Source organism: Hippocampus comes, unplaced genomic scaffold (assembly GCF_001891065.2).
Source record: "Hippocampus comes isolate QL1 unplaced genomic scaffold, H_comes_QL1_v1.1 scaffold68, whole genome shotgun sequence".
Classification (NCBI taxonomy): domain Eukaryota; kingdom Metazoa; phylum Chordata; class Actinopteri; order Syngnathiformes; family Syngnathidae; genus Hippocampus; species Hippocampus comes.
The window spans coordinates 4,701,507-4,721,112 of NW_017805625.1; the positions used below are offsets into that span (position 1 = coordinate 4,701,507).

General features: G+C 42.6%; 1 protein-coding gene across 2 annotated transcripts in view; it reads right to left on the minus strand.

The window, feature by feature from the left end:
- Positions 1-19,500, minus strand: part of LOC109522125 (potassium voltage-gated channel subfamily B member 1-like) — a 36,803-nt gene extending 17,303 nt beyond the window's left edge. The window contains exons 1-2 of one of the 2 annotated variants that reach the window (XM_019880423.1): positions 19,313-19,500; positions 16,714-17,368 (exon numbers count right to left, since the gene is read on the minus strand). In XM_019880423.1, coding sequence (XP_019735982.1) covers positions 16,714-17,265 — 552 coding nt within the window. In that variant the 5' untranslated portion in view covers positions 17,266-17,368; positions 19,313-19,500. Of the gene's footprint in view, positions 1-16,713; positions 18,083-19,312 lie in introns of those variants that run through there. The other variant, XM_019880424.1, reaches the window with a different exon arrangement.
- Between the last annotated feature and the right edge of the window lie 106 nt (positions 19,501-19,606).

The window sequence follows — 19,606 nt, forward strand, 5'->3', positions numbered from 1 at the left end:
ACACACACACGAACACTCGTCAGTGCAATTTCCTCTGGCTTCAGGGAGCCAATTTAGCATTTGGACTTGTCAGTTTCTAAATGTCACTAACAGTCTCGTCTGTCAAATTGCCTCCTATTCTCTGTTTGAGGCTCACTTTTACCACTTTTACAGTCGAATAACCCGGTTTAGGTTTTTTTTTATTTTTGACACCTTGGAGCGTAGTAGCAGAGGAAGACTTGAAAAGTACTTTCATGTAACTTAGTCCAGTTTGAACTATAAATACTGCACTTCAGTTTTATCTTTTGTTTTGAATTTCGGATTGTTTCTGATAGCACACACACACACACACACACACACACACACACACACACACACACACACACACACACACACACACACACACACTGTCTTTTATTGGAGGGACGCACACCGCTTACAAGCACAAACTGATGGAAATGGCATGATTAATATGGATTTGATTTCATGATGAAACAATGTATACACAGGCAGTTTCACTGTCAGTAAATGGTGATTTCCACAACACTAAATAACAACTGAGACTTAAAGAGCTTTTGATATTTAAAAAAAATGCTTTGTCAGCATTCGGTGTGACAGGTTGGGTGGTTGAAAGATGAATAAAAAATTTATTGGCAGATGACCAGAGTGCACCCACTCTGCAGTCTTTTCCAGCTAAAGTGCTGAGCTCCAGTGTGGAATGATCAAACATGCCAGTTGTATAAAGTGGGAATGACACTGGCAGTAATTTGCAGGTGGAACAAAACCCTAAATTACCTCAGGGGAGAGTTGAACAGTCGAACATAATCATCTGAGTCCGGAAAAAGAAGCAGCGAGAAGGACATTTGCTGTTGGAAGAATGTAATATAGTCCAATTTCATTGTGCCAGGGCTAAATATACAGTTGTCTAATAATAATAATGAGTCAGTTTGCCAAGCATCACATGCAAGTAAAGAAGCCGCCATGAGGAGAACCATAAAAACACTGAAACACATGCCAGGCTGGAGCCTGACGCTGTGCACAGTGCTTCTATCCATTCAGGCTGGTGTAAACCGGCTGACAGTCAAGCACGTCTGCAGCCAATCGCTGCCATACATGGACACACTCACGCCACATTTGAACACATGCCACCAGAACCTTGCTCGAGACCACAATGTTCTCCTCAAGCCGACATGTGGCCGTAAAAAAAATAAAAAAATTAAAATTATCTACAATATATATGTGACCTGGAGAAATAATCCAAGCAATACTGTTGATTTTAACTTTTCTTTTGTCAAATAGCGGACTCCACTCAAATACGTACCTTACCCTAAAGAGATGCCAGATACAACTGGGAACAATCATATGTTTTTATGACAAAAAACATATGGGAGAAAAAAAAAATCCAAATAATTCTATTGATCTACTTTGCTGCACCTGCAAATGGGACTGTACTTTCTCAAATACGTCGTGGATTCCACTCAAACAGGTGCCTTACCCCTAATAGACAACTGATGCTCTCCACCATGAAGAGGCCATGCTTAAGTGTGCCATGACCAGGAAAAAGCATCCAAGAAATTCCTCTATTCTGAAACATGCCTTACCACTAACAAACTGCAGAGAGTCTCTATCAATAAGAAGCCAAATTATGACAATAAATTAAACAGCGTGTACTCTTGTTTGTAGCTAAATGACCATTTAAGATCCCAAATAGTTTCACAATGAGCTTCTTTTCATGTTGGCCCTACAACACTTCAAAGTTGATTTGTTGATCCACCGAGCGGCCACTGCGCTCATTTTTCTGAAAGGAAGCAGTGTGAGAGCTTTGTTTTCAATTTGGTGCTGTTTATTTTCTTGCTACTAATCCTTCTCTCCCGTAAGCAAGTACATCTGCTGTCCTTCCTCGGTGATAAATTGAAGAGCAGCAGAGAGAGAGAGAGAGAGAGAGAAATGTTCTTTCCATACATTGAGCCTCAGCAGCATGATATGTGCCTGCGCCCTGCTGTTCTGCTGCTGCAACCCCACACGTGGACGTCAGAGCTGGCATACTAATCAAAGGAGATTTCTGCTCAATAATCCCACCGCTTGTGTGACCTCCCGTATTGTAACACTCCATTCTTCCCAAGTAGGAAACACGCATGTCTGTAGAAACGTTCAAATCTCAATTACAGAATTATTCCGACACTCTGACATTTGGTCAAGCAACAAATGATATGCCACTAGTCGTTTTCCGTGCATTACATCCGGATTTTGGCCTGTTTTGCTGCCGCTTCTCCTTTGTTTTTGTTTGGTGGTGTGCCGTGAGAGTTTGCTTGTGTCAAATATGTACCTTGGCTCAATAAAGGTTGGCAAACATTGACCACATGACCAGTAAGTAGATATCTATGTTCAAATCTGTCAACAAAAGATGAACTAACATTGACCATTAGCATTTTGTGTACCATTTAGATCTCGGGGCGCTGTACTTACGGCGATTACCGACAGGCCCTTCGCACTGTATCTTGTGCAAAGCGTGCCTGTTAAGTCCAATTACCCCATGGGGATGAATAAAGTTTTCTGAATCTGAATCTGAATCTGAATCTGAATTTATTCACAGTGAGCTATTACGCAAGAATTTCCATAACCACTTTTCAATTTAAATCCAAGTGTGTGAAATCGAAAATACAAGGAATAAATCAAGAAGATCCCTACAGACTTAGCCCTGCTTTATTGACAGAGGCAATATTCCCAAGCGATAGCACCCGAGGATTTCTGTCTGGTACTGAATGTGATCCATGCTGAATCTTGATTGAAAGACAGTAATGAGCAAACGTCCCAGCTGTCAAAGCCCGGTTCTGTTTCAAACCAAGTGAGATGATCAAAAAGGCTTACATTCTGTTGGACAAATGCTCTGAATTGGACATGCTGTGTTCTTTATTACCTCTGCCAAGGAAGTTATCTTTCATAGTTATCTTTCACGCACGCATGCAGAAACAACCTGGCAGGCATGTCAAGAGAGCTGTCAAGCTGTTTTCTCATGAGACCATTGCACGGCTACCCTTCCCAAACTATCCCACCTGAGCTGCCTACAGAGGCACGTGTGTGCTGGCCTGTTTTGCTGCCGCTTCTCCTTTGTTTTTGTTTGGTGGTGTGCCGTGAGAGTTTGCTTGTGTCAAATATGTACCTTGGCTCAATAAAGGTTGGCAAACATTGACCACATGACCAGTAAGTAGATATCTATGTTCAAATCTGTCAACAAAAGATGAACTAACATTGACCATTAGCATTTTGTGTACCATTTAGATCTCGGGGCGCTGTACTTACGGCGATTACCGACAGGCCCTTCGCACTGTATCTTGTGCAAAGCGTGCCTGTTAAGTCCAATTACCCCATGGGGATGAATAAAGTTTTCTGAATCTGAATCTGAATCTGAATCTGAATTTATTCACAGTGAGCTATTACGCAAGAATTTCCATAACCACTTTTCAATTTAAATCCAAGTGTGTGAAATCGAAAATACAAGGAATAAATCAAGAAGATCCCTACAGACTTAGCCCTGCTTTATTGACAGAGGCAATATTCCCAAGCGATAGCACCCGAGGATTTCTGTCTGGTACTGAATGTGATCCATGCTGAATCTTGATTGAAAGACAGTAATGAGCAAACGTCCCAGCTGTCAAAGCCCGGTCCTGTTTCAAACCAAGTGAGATGATCAAAAAGGCTTACATTCTGTTGGACAAATGCTCTGAATTGGACATGCTGTGTTCTTTATTACCTCTGCCAAGGAAGTTATCTTTCATAGTTATCTTTCACGCACGCATGCAGAAACAACCTGGCAGGCATGTCAAGAGAGCTGTCAAGCTGTTTTCTCATGAGACCATTGCACGGCTACCCTTCCCAAACTATCCCACCTGAGCTGCCTACAGAGGCACGTGTGTGCGGACGCGAGGGTCAAATTTCCCACAGACTTAAAAGTAACCCTTTCAACGTGCATCACTGAGCTCACTTTACAAGCGATCCGGTCTCAGGTTGTGTTCCCCCCGCTGAAAGACGGAGCTGACTGACGGAGCTCGAGAAGCTGACGTCATCACACGAACCGATATGAACGGAGGATACCTTTTCAGCAGCTTTAAATGCCTCTCCACTATTATTCTCCTCCACTGCAGCCCGCTTAGAGGAAAGCCAACATACCTATTATCTCAGTGGCCTATATCTCAAAGCAGACAGAGGAAAGGTGACGCGCTGACGTCTGGTGGGCGGTGGCAAAGCAGAAATGAGAGCAGCGGGAGGCCTTTGACAGCGGAAGGGGGAGAAGAGATGCTCCTGTCTGGAGATTAGTGTGAACCTGATTGAAATTCTCTCAATCTCACTCGCGCTGCGCTGTCAGAACTGTTAGTGCCACAGTATGGCGCTTCATTAGGTACACCTGCACAATCCACAGAGATCCAGTACATGTGCTGTATCCCCCAAAAATCTGAGTAAGAATAGCACTGAGTGGAATCTAGACCTCCGCCAAGTGGAGTGCCATATTCTCTTTTAGTTGTTTGAGAGTGAGCACACTAGCAAAAAAAAAAAAAATGCAAGACATCAAAGTTAGCTGCTACACAAAAGACATTGTGTACAGGGACACTTGAGATACAATTTTAATTCATTCCATTTACTGCAAATCATCGTTGCCCATTGCAATGAATGCAAATGCCAATAATCCGTTCCAGCCCTCCCCCACCCCTCCCCCAAAAAACAACAACAATAAGGAATGTGGCAACTTATTGTACTTTATAAAAAAATAAAGTGGTAACAGAGTTGAGTTAAAAATGCAGAGTCAAAATGAATTACAAGCTGGAAGAAACGGAAACAAATCAAGTTAAAATTGTTATACCTGTACTGTATTTTTGTTGATTGAAGCAAATTCTGACAACCCAGAAGAGCTTCTCTTTTCCCCTACATTACGTCTCACTATCTCACTCGTACTCATACTGGATATACTGTACGATTCTTTTTATCCATGTAGAGGATATTATCTATTCTCATTTTGAGCCAAGTGGTCTACTTAATTCGCAGCTGCAGCTGATGTGTAACATTTCTGCTGACTCTTTGGTGGTAAAATGTGTGCTTCTGAGAAACTTCAGAAGTCCATTTGCTGCGTTCCATCAAGAGAAGCGCAAATGGCCGTTAGATGAAAGCTCAGCAGCACTTCATGAACAACTGAAGCAGTCCCGGGAAGAACTTTTTAGCTATACTGGACACTACTCTCTAACCGCAGGCCTAAAATGCCGCATAGATGCCAAGACATTATGTACGCCTGCTTAATGCAGTACTAAAGTTGTGTTATTAAAATGTGTCCTTTACGAAAATGATTTAGTGAAGGTACACTAAGTGAAGTATTGATATCACTGGAGAGTGCACTTGATCATACTGCAAATAATTTTAATAACATTTTGAACAGAAGTGATTGTTTTTGTTTTTTTTTTAACCTCATGGCCAAAAACCATGTGTTGTGCTGGGATATTTTGGCTCATTTAGCACCACAAGTGGCTCAAAATATTGCAAGTCGCTCATTCAAAAAAGGTTCTTGTCATCATAAAGGATTCATTAAATTCCATCAAGATTAATTCGTCTATTTAAGAATGGCAGGGGAGAACGAGGGTGGGCATAATAGGCTGTATGTTTGAAAGACAGCCAGAAGCAGGGTAGGAAAAGGCCAGTGTTTGTGTGTATACATGGGTGAGAAATTGTATTTATTTTTAGAAGGCCCATGGGGAAGAAGTGTTAAGGTAGGGAGTCTGTTTGGCCTGCACTTTGTGCCACAATAAGGTGCCTCGGTGGGATGAGCAACATCCTCATCAGTATGGCCAGCTTCATGTCTCATTAAAACAACTTGGCTTCACGGTGAGATTTGAACAGTTTTTCTCCAAAACTCATCAATAATTCACACAATGACAAGAGTGTTCAGTGGACTGCCAAGGCCAAAGAACAATGTCGCATCGTGGTGGAGTCCTCCCTTGTAGCTTAGCGGCTAGTGCTAGACTTTGCGCAAGAGAAACTGAGCATCCCCAAACTTGATTTTTCTTTCTAAATACGTTTAACAAATTCTACTTCAACTCATCTTATTCAATACTGAAGAACAATTCATTAGTTTTGCTCTTGTCTGTAAAAATTGTTGCAGTTTTCACTAAACACTGTAATTTAAGATAATGCATAGTATAGATGCCACAAGATGGTGGCAAAGCACAAATTTTGTCGAAATGTACCTCCTCGACTCAGTTCAACGTAGTTCTTTGACATCAAGATGACATAAGATGTCAAAAAGCACTATTTGTTATATGTGACGAGGTGAAATTTGTCTCATATCGGTGAGAATAGGTTTTGCTAGCATGCAAATTTATGTAACGCATACCACGGGAGTTTCACTGCAAACAAACATACAAGCCTCTTGCTTTGTGTTTGTCTTTTCATGCTCTGTCACCACTGATTGACTCACTTTGGCCAAGTTATTCACTTCTTTGGTGAGTCGAAGTAGTGGGCGGACAGGTTGATGCAGAAATCAAACTGAACTCCCCAGTGGTGCTTCCTCTGTATAATTCCTCTCTTTTAGCCCGCAAACGGCGGCCTGCTTTTTTTTTTCTCCCTGAGCTGATGACTAGAGGTGAGGAGACCGGAAGAAGGAAGCTCACACCTCCCTCCCACTGAAACAGCAAGCGCACGCCATGTAGACCATAGCGTACGTGATGCCACCATTGCTCAAGTGACGCAAGGCGCTATATTGGCAACTAGCGTAACGCGACGCTTGGTTTGATTGAGGCCGTCTAGCGTGTCTGATGTGTGGCGGCGGAGGCGGTGTGGCGTTGAATGAACGCACTTGTCGGCTGTTCGTCCGTAGGACTTCAGGTATTAGGTTCTGGATCAAGTTCGGAAGGTAATTACTGCTTGTCGGTCTGACGGCTAGCGCATTCATGTGAATGGGGACACTTAATCAAAGAGCAGCGTTTGTTAAAGCAACAATGTGGAGTAATGTGAACTGAAGATTCGGGAAACTCGGAGCTGCGAGTAGCAGCCCAGACTGTTTCTTTACCTTTCAAATCTTGAAATTTATTTTGTAACAAGAGGCAATATATTCCCGTTGAGTTGTTTCGTAACTTGAAAATTTCATATGAAGAGACGTTCGTAAGTCGAGGTACCACTGTAATTGTATTTTTTTTTTGTTTGTTTCATTTTTACACTACTGCAATAGTACCATGGCCTTAACGCTGTGAAGATATCGTCGTCATTTTTGGAGCAAAATAGATACATTTCGGTTTAGTCGTGCACGGTATGAGTTTTCGAATGTAAAATAAGTGCTCTGACTCACTAATGTTGGGAAACCCAAGTGTATACAGACTGAGAGAAGAAGTGTTTGAGTGAGTGAGTAGACCTTGCCTGTCATCCATCGAGACATTTCAATTGAAGCGAGCACATCGTGCCGAGAGAGGAGCTTGCTAGGATGAAGGGCAAGTGGAGGCAGCTCCGGTGTCTTCAGACAGATACAATTAAAAAAAAAAAAAACACCACCACTCTTTGACTTTCCCACTGGCAGAATTCATGTGTGAGGTGTTGCCTTGGCTGAGTAAATATGTCCAAGCTTTTGTTCTGCTGTCACTGACTGATGACAAGCTCCTGAAAGCATGTTTTACATTCTCAGTTTTGGGAAGAAGTCCAAAGAATGTCACACAGTCACTCAGTGAAAGATTTGGAATGGGTGGACTGCAATAGAACGCCTTTGTGAAAATGAACTTTTCAACCACAGACTGCCGAGTGACGCTAACATTCCTTATCGTGCAATCGCTTTTGTGGACCGGGTGGAAACCTCCGCTTTCCACTGACCACTTGTCACCCCACATCTCCCTGAGTGATGCTCTATCCCTGACGGGCCGGTCTAAATAATGAATGAAGTTGCACAGCGCAGCGCAGCACAGCCGCCGTGGCTTTCGTCCCCTCGTCTTGTTTGACACCTTCACCTTTTTAAATGCCAGCCGCCTGAACTCACAGCTGCACCGACGTGTGTGCACGAGAGGTAAAGTCAGATAAGACATCCCGCTCAAAGTAAAGCACGGCTTTTGTTGTCTGTCAAAAACAGATATTAAACCACTGGGAAAGGTATGCTTTTCCGCCTGTGTGTGTGTGTGTGTGGGGGGGGGGTTGTTGCCCCAGCTGCCTCACATGATAAGGTATTGTATTGTTTATACATCACCACTCTCCATGGCAACCGCGGAACAAACGCAGGTTATGACGGGTAACGGTTGCCAACTTGTAGCTAGTACAATAATGCTCCAAATACAGCCTCTTTAAAAGTCATTTAGAGGGGAAGGATATTTGCGAGCTTGTAATGACTTAGGGGTGAGAGGTCACCAGCCATTTGTAGCAACCAACCAACAACAATTACACTGCAATCTACACTTTTTTTTTTTTTTAATATGGTCGTTGTAGGAAGACGGACGATGAAGACAGATGCTAACAAAGTAATCGACGTAACTGTGTCATCGTCCAGAGTAGCACTTGATGGTGTGTGTGAGTGTGTTTATTGATGCGCAGCCGCTCTTCCTGAAGTGACTTTCCATTCGTGTGTTTCTTCACGCTGATCAAACGCCATCAAAGGCATGCTTGCAATCAATAATGCTAATGTCTCTGGTTAGTGCACAGCTCCATTAGCCCGTGCGTTTGCCAATACACACTGCTGATTGCTTTCAGTTGCAGCCACACAATTATGATGAGAAGAAAAGCAGGGCGCAAAAAAAAAAGGCTGCTGTTAAATGCCACAATGTGGAAAGACTCTGTATTAAAAACGTTCGACGAATGCTTGAAAAATGTATTAGAGCACCACGTATTTTGGGTTTATGCCGCAGCTGCCCTAAAATTTGAAGCATTGGGAATTACCCAATTCGTTTTGTGTCTCTCAATGGTCAATACACCACTATCTGGATTGGATCTTAATTATATTTTAAAGAAAATGTATAATTATTGCTATAATCCATACATTCATCCATTGTTCCATTTTCTAAACTGTTTATCCTCACAAGTGTCGCGGGGCGTGCTGGAGCCTATCCCAGCTGGCATTAAGCGGGGTACACCCGGAACTGGTTGCCAGCCAATCGCAGGGCACACTTTGACGGACAACCATCCGTGCTCACACCTCGGGACAATTTAGAGCGTTCCATTAACCTGTCACACATGTTTTTGCAATGTAGGAGGAAACGGAAGTACCCAGAGAAAACCCACGCAGGCACGGGGAGAACATGCAAACTCCACACAGGAAGGCCGAAGCCAGAATCGAACCCACGACCTCTGCGCTGTGAGACCGAGATGCTAACATGTCGACCACCGGGCCGCCCTTATTGTTATCCACCCATTGTCCACCAAGGTCATTTTATGAAATGCTCATCTCTCCCTCTGAGAGGTGAACTGTCGACGAGTTTACTTCAGTTATAAGACAAGGAGAAGGAAGGACAAAAGAGTGAGAAAGAGCGAGCCTCGCGTCTTACTTTTCACAACTGTGTAAAGCCGCTGGGCGAAACACATGGCCCAGCCACCAGCCTGGCAGGCTGGGAGTCAGTGGTACGCCATTGATTGATGCTATTTCAAGGCAAGCGATGATGTCGCCCGGCAACCCGCTCATAAAGCACACCCTGTTGGCTAGTCCCATGCTTTCTTATTAACAGTGGAAGCTAGCGAGAGGAAGCGCTTTGCTGTATTACTCACGGCCACAGAGACTGTACAGTTACGCTGGGATCTCTGTGACACGGCGCTACATGCGATGGCGCTCATGTTGGAAGTCACACATCCGAGAGGCACGCTAATGGCCTTACCACTTGATGCCTTTGCCATCGATTTCTCCCCCCCCCATTCTCGTCAAAAAGGGTTCACGCACCCAAAGGGCCTCACGGACCGAATGGGCAGCAACAAACAGCACGCAGTGGTTTTTTTCAAACACATCTCAGACTACACAATGTACAAAGTGCTCAAAGTGCAGTCAATCGGGCATATATGATGTGCGGTGAGAAGTGCAGGAAACTGCCCCGCAGTCATGGCTGACTCGCTGATGGGAGAAGCTTCTCCGGCAATTAGCAGAACGAGCCTGGCTAACGTGAAGAATGTCAGTTTTTAGAGCTTGCGATCCTGTTCCGGTCCAAAGACTGTGAGGTGAAAGGGGAGCGCTGTTAGGCTTCGAGGAGATATGAATTGTTATCCTTCAAAAAAAGTTCCAAAAGACTCACTAAACTCTACTTTAGATTTTGCAACAAAGTGCAATTAAGACACAAGGATTTCAAAATATATTATGCTTGAAAACATGCAAAGACAGAGACCTCAATTCATTCATTTTCCACGCGTTCAAAATTTTTTTATCAGTTCAGTTTTCCTGATTTTTTTGGGGGTGTGGCAAAAACGGAGCCAAAGTATGTCACTGAGTATGAGTCGAACCTCCCCCACTATATAAGAACTTGAGCTTCTTCGTTCGCATCAGCAGTTAACATGAAGTCAAAACTTGCATTCATGATTTCTATAAATGCAACATCACAATGGTGGTATTAAGAAGTGGATTCAGGTCCAAGTATCAAAAGCACGGCTTGCACCTGAAGTCATTACAGGCAGCACAACTGATGTTAGGTTATACCAGGCACTCTTCTATCTTTCATTCAGCAGACTATTCACCAATCATGACAGGAAGCACCACTGATGGTGGTGATGTGAGTTATTTATTCGTTGACTGCAATACAGGACATGTTGATCATTACGGGAAACAAAAAATGGTGGCTATTTTGAATTCATGTGCAGTCATCGAAACAGTAATCCATGACTTCGTTACATCTCGGCTGGATTACTGTAATGCACTCTTTTTGGGAGTCAGTCCTCCCTCAAGCGTGTCCAGTTGGTCCAAAATGCTGCAGCTTGCCTCCTAACTGGAGCTCATAGGAGGGAGCACATACCACCTATTCTGACCTCATTTCAAGACGCTACAAGGACAAAGTGGATCAAGCTTTTGTAAACGATAGGCAAGTCTCTTCTCTGTCCATGTTTAAAAGACATTTTTATTCTTTGGCTTTTGAGTCAGCATGAGACTGCATTTTTTTAAAAATGTTTAATTGTGTTTATTTGTTTTTATGGGATTCATTTATTGTTTTAACTTTCTTTGTTTTTATATGTCAGATTTTGACTTTTTGTACAGCACTTTTTATGCAACTGTGGTTGTTTTAAAGTGCTCTGTAAACAAAATTGAGTTGAGTCATTGGCTGGACGACATCACAGTCATTGCAGGGAAAGAAAAAAACGAATGGTAGATGATAGTAGTCTTTCTGCTAGCTGTGATTAGCCGGGCTACAGGTCACTTACTCCAGGCACCACCACAGACCACTCATTCTTCATGCAAGTAAAAGTCAATCGTTTACAGGTCATTACCTCAGTTCCTATTTATTTGTTTCGACGTGTTGTGTTTTTTCCAAACAAATAGGAGCGCATAACAGACATCTATCAGGAAGATTGAGTGAACTTGAGTGGCTATGGCTATAAGTTCAAAAAAGCTCGTAGGAGGGAGCACATACTCCCTATTCTGACCTCCTTTCAAGACGCTACAAGGACGAAGTAGCGAACCTGAGTGAACTTGAGTGGCTATGGCTATAAGTTCAAAAGTTCAAGAAATAGTCGATCATTTGACCGCAGGACATTTATTGTTCTTGTTCAAAGGCTCTAAATGTATTCAGACTTCCAACGAAACTTGATCACCCTCACATGCGTACCAAGTGTTCTTTTTCATGAATAACACAACGAACAGCTCACGCAGCAGAGTAATGTTCTTTTCCGTTCAGTGTCCGATGGAGAAAAATGCCCATTCGGAGCCTGTACTTGCATCCAGAAGTGAGTTTTGGGATGGTGTTCATTTCGAGGGAGCAATCAAACAAGACGTGCTCAGTCCCAAGCATTCCATATATGTCTCACCGCTCAGAAATAAAGTAATAATAACAGACACTTTGACAGCATGTACAGTACCGCATCAACAAGAGCTTATCTTTTATTGATGCAGTGATTACCTGCAAGATTTCCTGAGGCCCATATTGTTTGTTGAATTATTTAGAGGGCGGGTCCACGGTGGATCAGCAAACTCAAGTGGGCGTAAAACGATTCAATAACGCCTCAACACTTCAAAGCTGGAAGTCATGCGACCATGCACGTTGTCCTTTGATGCTGCTTTGGCGTGAGAATGGCTTGTCTAAGCGAGAGCGCTCCTGTCAGTTTATATACTGTACTGTATCGGTTTGAGGAGATATGTGGGATTACATACATGCTGCATCGCACAGTCTTTCTTTTCCTGGCATTAAGTGAGGCCTTATTAATGGGCAATTAAAATTTCATCAGCGCTGAAAAATAAATGAGGCAGAATCAGTGCTTGGGAACAAGTCGTTTCAACATTGCAACACTTCAATTAAACAATATCACCTTTATGGGCCACTGGGTAACCTCAGTTTAACATTTTTTTTAATCCTTACTGGAAAATAAAATATGACACCATGGCCCCGCTCGGCTCATTGAGCATGTCATGAGCTACATGAACTGCGGATTCACAATGCAAACATTTCGATGAAACAAGACAAAGAATATTCGGTCACGCTCGCTGGCTTTTTATTGGAAATCTTTGTGAACGGCAGCAGAGCAAATATGCGAGCATATATTTATTTGGGTAGTGCCACTGGAATCAAGCTAGTTTTGAAAAGACACCTGAGCAAAGCAATAAGGGAGACCCAGATATGAGGAACAATACACTGATACAAAAGACTGTGGCAGCACTTTCACTGGAACAAATTGTGTATGAATTAATATTTGGAGTTTATATACACATACACACACCGTACGCATCAATGAAAAGCTGAAATGATAAGTGGTAGTTGCTGTCAAACTTGTAAGTTGAGGGGTTCGTAGATTTCGAATGGATGGCTCTACGTTAAGAATGGGCAAAAGGACAGATGGATATCGTTTGAACACAGCTTTATTTGACGTCTGTACCGCAGTACGAACGAAAACACCTCTTCCGGCAACTCCAACACTTCCTGCTTTCCTTCAGCCAATCAGACGCTAGCAACATAAAAATGTTGAAGCAATTATTAAACAGAATATAATTCAGGTAACCTTAACATGAAAGAATATAATACTCAAACATAAAATGATAATAATTAATAATTTAACATAAGCTTACAAACTGTTGTCTGTCTTTTTCACTCAAAAATTGTCTTTTTCAAACAGGCTTCACAGTTAGCATCTCACTATTAGCACTCTCCTTGGCAAAGCAAGCTAACTTGTGTTCATGCTATCGGTCGTTTCACTAAACTGACACAAAACACCTGTGCTAATAATTACAAGTCTGCTCTGTAACTAAAATTGAAAACATCTCCGGGGAGATCTGAGGAACAGCAAGTGTCTCTGATGTAACCTGATCTCAGATGGATATCATTTGAACACAGCTTTATTTGACAACGTCTGTACCGCAGTACGAACGAAAACACCTCTTCCGGCAACTCCAACACTTCCTGCTTTCCTTCAGCCAGATGCGAGCAACATAAAAATGTTTAAGCAATTATTAAACAGAATATAATTCAGGTCACCTTAACATGAAAGAATATAATGCTCAAACATAAAATGATAATAATTAATAATTTAACATAAGTTTACAAACTGTTGTCTGTCTTTTTCACTCAAAAATCTCCAAACAGGCTTCGCAGTTAGCATCTCACTATTAGCACTCTCCTTGGCAAAGCAAGCTAACTTGTGTTCATGCTATCGGTCGTTTCACTAAACTGACACAAAACACCTGTGCTAATAATTACAAGTCTGCTCTGTAACTAAAATTGAAAACATCTCCGGGGAGATCTGAGGAACAGCAAGTGTCTCTGATGTAACCTGATCTATTTAAGAAATCATAATTAGGAGCTATTCAAGGTCAGGGATGGAGTAGGTTATCTGGCTAGATGAGCTGGATAAATTATGCAGGAAGCTCCGTCCGCGGAGGTGTTTGAAGCTTCCTTTCGGCTTGTTTTGACCGCGGTGTCTTGTTTCGGGAATGCTGAGAAGCCCCGCTGCCTTGCCGATACGTTTCAAAATGCGGTGCAGTCAATGATACACCTTCCAACTACCAATCCAAGTGAGACTGTTTAAAAAAATAAATAAAATAAATCAAACGCTGACAGGCTGACTCGAAGAGTATTGCGCTGAATAGATAAAAACCTTCCTCGGTAAGACTCCCTGCTGAATGTGGAATACAGTAATGAAAAGGCCAACCTCTGTGAACGTCCACACTCCCCGAGCCGCCAATGTACTTGTAATCTGCAGCGGGGTCTCGTAATGAATCCACATTTAATTGAAAACTGCTTCATATACTCGATTAAGCATAACCGTGTCCATTGATCCCCAGTGAAGCGCTGCAGAGCGTGGGCCGAGAGCGTGTTAATGAGCAGGATGATTGAGTAGGGGATAGGAAGGAAGTCGGCGTAATGAAGACGTGCGCGTCTATAAATACGTGACATTCAATTAAACAAAAGGTGTCAGTCGCTGCATCGTCAAATGCGATGACAAAACAAGCGTTCATTAATAACACAGAGTTGCGTGCACACATGTTGCTAACAAATCCAATCATGAAAAATGATAAAAAGCTGTCATACATTCATCTAAAAAAAAAAAAAAAAGCACCATTAATAAAAGAGTTTTAATTGACTTCCAAAAGGGGAAAAGAGGCAAGCTGTCTTGCCCTCCCAGGAAAGGACGGCTGGTGGACATTATTGATGATGTTTAGCACAAAATTAGTTCCCAAAGCCCATTTTAAACCGAATAAGTTGCGCCTAGAGGAACATTTTTCACTTTTGAGTGAAACATTTCTTCTTTTTTCTCATTACTTTTCCCTCCTGCAGCTCAAAGGAACAGATGAAAAGCACCAATTGGGGCAAAAGGAATGTCAGACTGTTCGTCAAACCGCAGAGATTTATAGCCTCCAGATGTAAACTGAAATACAGCACCCCACCCCTCCTTTTTTTTTTGTCTTAACATTAGACACCTTCATTTCACAAGACGGAAAATCATCCCTTTCACCAGCCACTTCATTTGATACATCTAATGACATCCGACAGAAGAAATAATGGCCATTCGATGACATTTCCTTGAGAAAGTTACAGAGAAAGTTAATGATCAATATATCAAATACACCATTTTGCTGGCCTCGTCCTCCGTGGAAACAAAATATAAAGAGCGCGGGTTTGTTGTTCTTGTGAACACAAACGGTATGTAGCGAACATTTTAGCAAGGATCAAATTCATTGTAGCATGAAAAAAAGGTTTTAGTCACAAACACAGAGCCATCGTCGTTTGCTTTCCGAGCTCTGGGGGATCCCAGTTGAGAATCTTTGCGTTTTGATGAAGACAAGTGAAAGGGGAAGAAACCATCCATTAAAAAAAAAAAAAAAAAAAAATATTTGTGACTGAAACTTTTACCTTTTGCTACATAGTGACGGAGTGCAGTGCGAAAAGGGACAGAGCTATGCTCATTTCAGCCACCCACTGTTTTCTGGAACCTAAAAGTATCCCTCGGGTTATATTTACTCATTCTTTCTAGCAGCTAAAGCACTCGAGTTTTTCTGCCTGTCCATTTTGAATGGAGCAGGAAACTAACTGGAAACTAATTGGCTGATCATTGGCAAGAGTGGAAGTGCTTCAGAGTGCCAGTGCACGTAGTCCCTAGACGCCCCCATAAAAAGCTTTACAATCGCTTTTAGATGCATCAAGAACTACTTGTGCCTAAAAAAAAAAAAAGCTCATCAACTGACTTCAACATAGTTTCTCGGAGCCAAGATGGCACAAGATGGTGGCAAAGCATGTGTCTAAATTAAGCTCCTCAACTCATTTCAATATGGTTTCTCAGCAAAAATAAATAAAATAAAAATCCACAAATATGAGAATTCACAATTGGTAATGCAGGGTTTCACTTGACATGAAAAGTGTAATTCTGCAATTGGTAATGCATGAACATGCAGGGTTTCACTTGACATGAAAAGTGTAATTCTCATGACGATGCTATACAGTTCTACACCACAGCAAACTACTGCCACAACAATAACACTGTGGATCTTGATAGAGCTGTCGTAATAAAATATGCTCCAAGTCAGCTGTAGAATACATTTTAAAATTATGCTCCTGGTCTTTAAATAGACAGAATGGCTTAGATTCGGAATACATAAAAGAAATACTCTTTGAATGTAAACCCAGATGGGTTTCTGAGGTCAGCAGACCCAAGTCAATTTGTGGAAACTAGAATTCAAAGCAAACACGGTGCATGAGCATTTAGCTGTTATGCTGCACGCAAATGGAATAAAATGCTAACAGAACTGTAGTTTGCCCCAAATGGAAATGATTTCAAATCCAGGTTAAAAACTATGCTTTTTTCCCCCAGTACCTTATGATTTGGGTCTTTCAGAGCATTTTCATAATGAGCTTTTTCAAAATCATGCTCTTGCACTGCGTGTTCTTTTAATAATTTTGGTAAACAACTTTTTACTCCTCTCCTTAATTTTAAAATGTCTTAAATTCTTCTGTTTTTTGGAAATGTCTTCAGTTCATTGGCCTTTAAATGCTGTTTTGTAACTGTGTGAAGCACATTGAGTTAACTTATTTATGAAATGCACGATAGAAATAAAGCTGCCTTGCCTTGCTGAACAAAAAGGGCACGTGTTGCGTATGTGGTTGACTCCGACTGTACCTTAGCAGCAAAGGATGAGCTGGGCTTCTCCAGGAGGTCCCAAAGTTTCTTCCTCTTCTCCGAACAGCACGTGGTGGTAAACTCCTCGCCTTCCCGCTCTCTCATGTTCTCCGCCTCTCGTTTGAGCTCCTCGTTCATCTGCTCTTTCTTTTGGTGGTACCGGGCCTGGCAGCAGGACTCCAGGTAGATCTCGTCGATGCCCCAGAAGTCCAGCTCTTGGCTGAACGACAGGGCGCACATCTCCTCCATCATGTGCAGCTTCCCCGTGCGGTAAAAGTTCAAAATGGACGTGAAGGCTCCGGGATGTCTGTCGAAGAAGTATTCGTTGCTGTCCAAGCTGTAGTCGTCGCAGATCTCCATGATGGAGTCGTGGGTGTTGCAATCCCGCAGCTTGCCAAGTCTCGTGCGGGGCAGGCGGTCCAGTGTCCTCCACAGGACTTCGTGGAGGAGGCCCCCGACATTGAGCCTCACCCGGCGGGTGTTCTTGCTTCGGATGATGTCCACCGCGTCCGGCGGCTGCGCTCCGGATGACCTTGTCGCCACTTTGATCATCTTCGTTCGAGTAGCTCAGTCAGTGCCAAAGACGGGACGGTGGGGGTTAAGAAGACATGGTCCTCTGGGTGACCTCATCAGGGTCTGCACACTCTTGCCGTGGCTGCAACAACAACAATAGAGTGAAAACCGAGCTACATTGTGGTTCTTGTACTGAGCACTGAAGCTCTTCAGCTCTTCTTTTTGTGGGGGACTCTACATGGAATTCCTTCACACTCCTCTATGTCCAAAAAAAGTAGTCAGGTTCCCAGTGGTCTTGTCATCCTCGCCTTCAAGTTACACTTCCACAAGGCCACAGTGTTCAAGTCAGGCCCAGAGCGCAGTGTGTCTCTTCGACTGATATAAATAGCTAACTTGGCTTCCCCGAGTAAAGGAGTTGGCACTTACGTTTGTTTTCCTTCTTGTATTTGGCCCTGCTCATTGAACATAAGGACAGAGAAAATGACACTAAGGAGGTTAAGAATACATGTATTAAGACTAACAAAAAAAAAAAATTCAGAATACCAAAATGAAGAAGAGGCAGAAAAGGTCCCCAACTAAACTCTGGTAATTGTTGACCCTACGGAGTGGACAAAATATATACGCAGTCCTGTTGTATGCCCTGTTTGTATGAGTTGCTGCTCATTGTGTATTAAAGTAACAGTTACAGTCTGTACATTTTGCATTAATGGTTTGCATTAAGATAGTTCATGATTAAAGTTTGGTTGAACTATACAATTTTATTCATAAACTGTGAGGAAACAAATAACAGCTTGAGGCAAGAACGTTTTGCCTCTTGCTTGGAGAAGTGAGCGAGCTCATCTTTTCGCTTCCTCAAAGCGATGCCATTCGATCGGATCCCATTTCTTGACAGTGAGAGAGTGACAACAGGTGCTGAGGAATAACTTTAAAACTGCTTTTAAATAAGTGTATGTCTGTTTTAATGTATTTAAAGTGTGCCAAAGCAGTAAGACATTTTTTTTTAATTCTACGTTTTCTCTATATCACGGATTTTAACCCATGGCCGGTGGACCTGGCATAGAAAAGCGGATTTGAGGCACCTGCAGCAGTGTCCTACAGCAGAAATGTCAAGAGGTTTATCCACTCATCAGGGAACAGAATAGATATATTAATCTGCTTTAGGAGGCACAGACGCTCTTCTTGCTGACAAGGGTGGACGCGGGGGATCCTTACTGTCCATGACTTTAGTTGGACTCACTAGTTAATGTGACCATTATTAATGGACACTTAAACCACCTAATTAGATCCACAACGGGAGCTATCCGATATATTAAAAATTCAGCCTGTACACACATAATAGCACAATCTATCATTTGTAGTTTAACAATGTTTATTGCAGTTTGCAGTGGTGTAATCAATATGTGGTATTAATTGTTACAGGGGTTGGCTTTCTGTCTCGGAGGACTTTTTAGGCAACTATCTTTTATGGCCTGTGTTATACAGGTTCTCCCTTTTCAGTGTGGACACGTAAGTGATTGACAGCAATGTGGAGTTTTTTGCATCAAGTCTCCTGAATCTTGCTAAGCGCATCGACTTTTCATCACTTGTGGTGCAAATCAAGTTGATACTTTTTAAAAATGTGCAATGTTGCCCATGTTTCAAGAATTTAGGGACGCCATGTCATATAACTGTCATGTATGTACATGAGGGTCCACAAAAGGACATTCGGTCAGACATATACAGTATTAAAGCATGGGACCTTCCAGATGAAAAATAATCACAAGAATAAAACTCCCATCAGAGTAAATGTACATATTTTAACCATATGATTTGTGTCATTGCCAACATATACGTTTATTAATCAAGTTCATTTTCGAGCAAGTAGCATCGAATTTTCGGACAGTTTGTGAGCTGTCCAGTGCTGATCATTCTGTCGCTGTCTGGTGCTGAAATTATGCCTTAAAAAAAAAAGATTAAAAAAAAATCATCGCAGTTTTGACAAGGACTTCAGCATCGATCAATTCAAGTGGTGATAATGTGCTGTCACCAGAAAGTTGAGCATGCAGGAAGACTTAACAAACAAGCGAGCCAAGAAAAGTGTTCGTACGTGTCTCCCGTGCAGCCCGGGTCATGCAGTGGATGTGCGGCGACTTCATTTCAATCAGACACGCGCGTCAAGGTGGAGAACCCGTCCGGATCTTCTGCGCTTGGCACGGATGTGATGAAGACATCATAAGCAGCGTGGAGACATGATGGGAATGTTGCCTCCTTCTTCCCCCTCTCTCTCTCTCTCTCTCTCCCCCCCTCACGCCACACCTCCCAGCTACTCTCTCCTCTCTCTCTTCTTCCTCGTCAGCCGTCCTCCCCCAGGTGGGAATCAACAAGTCGAGCCGTGGAATAC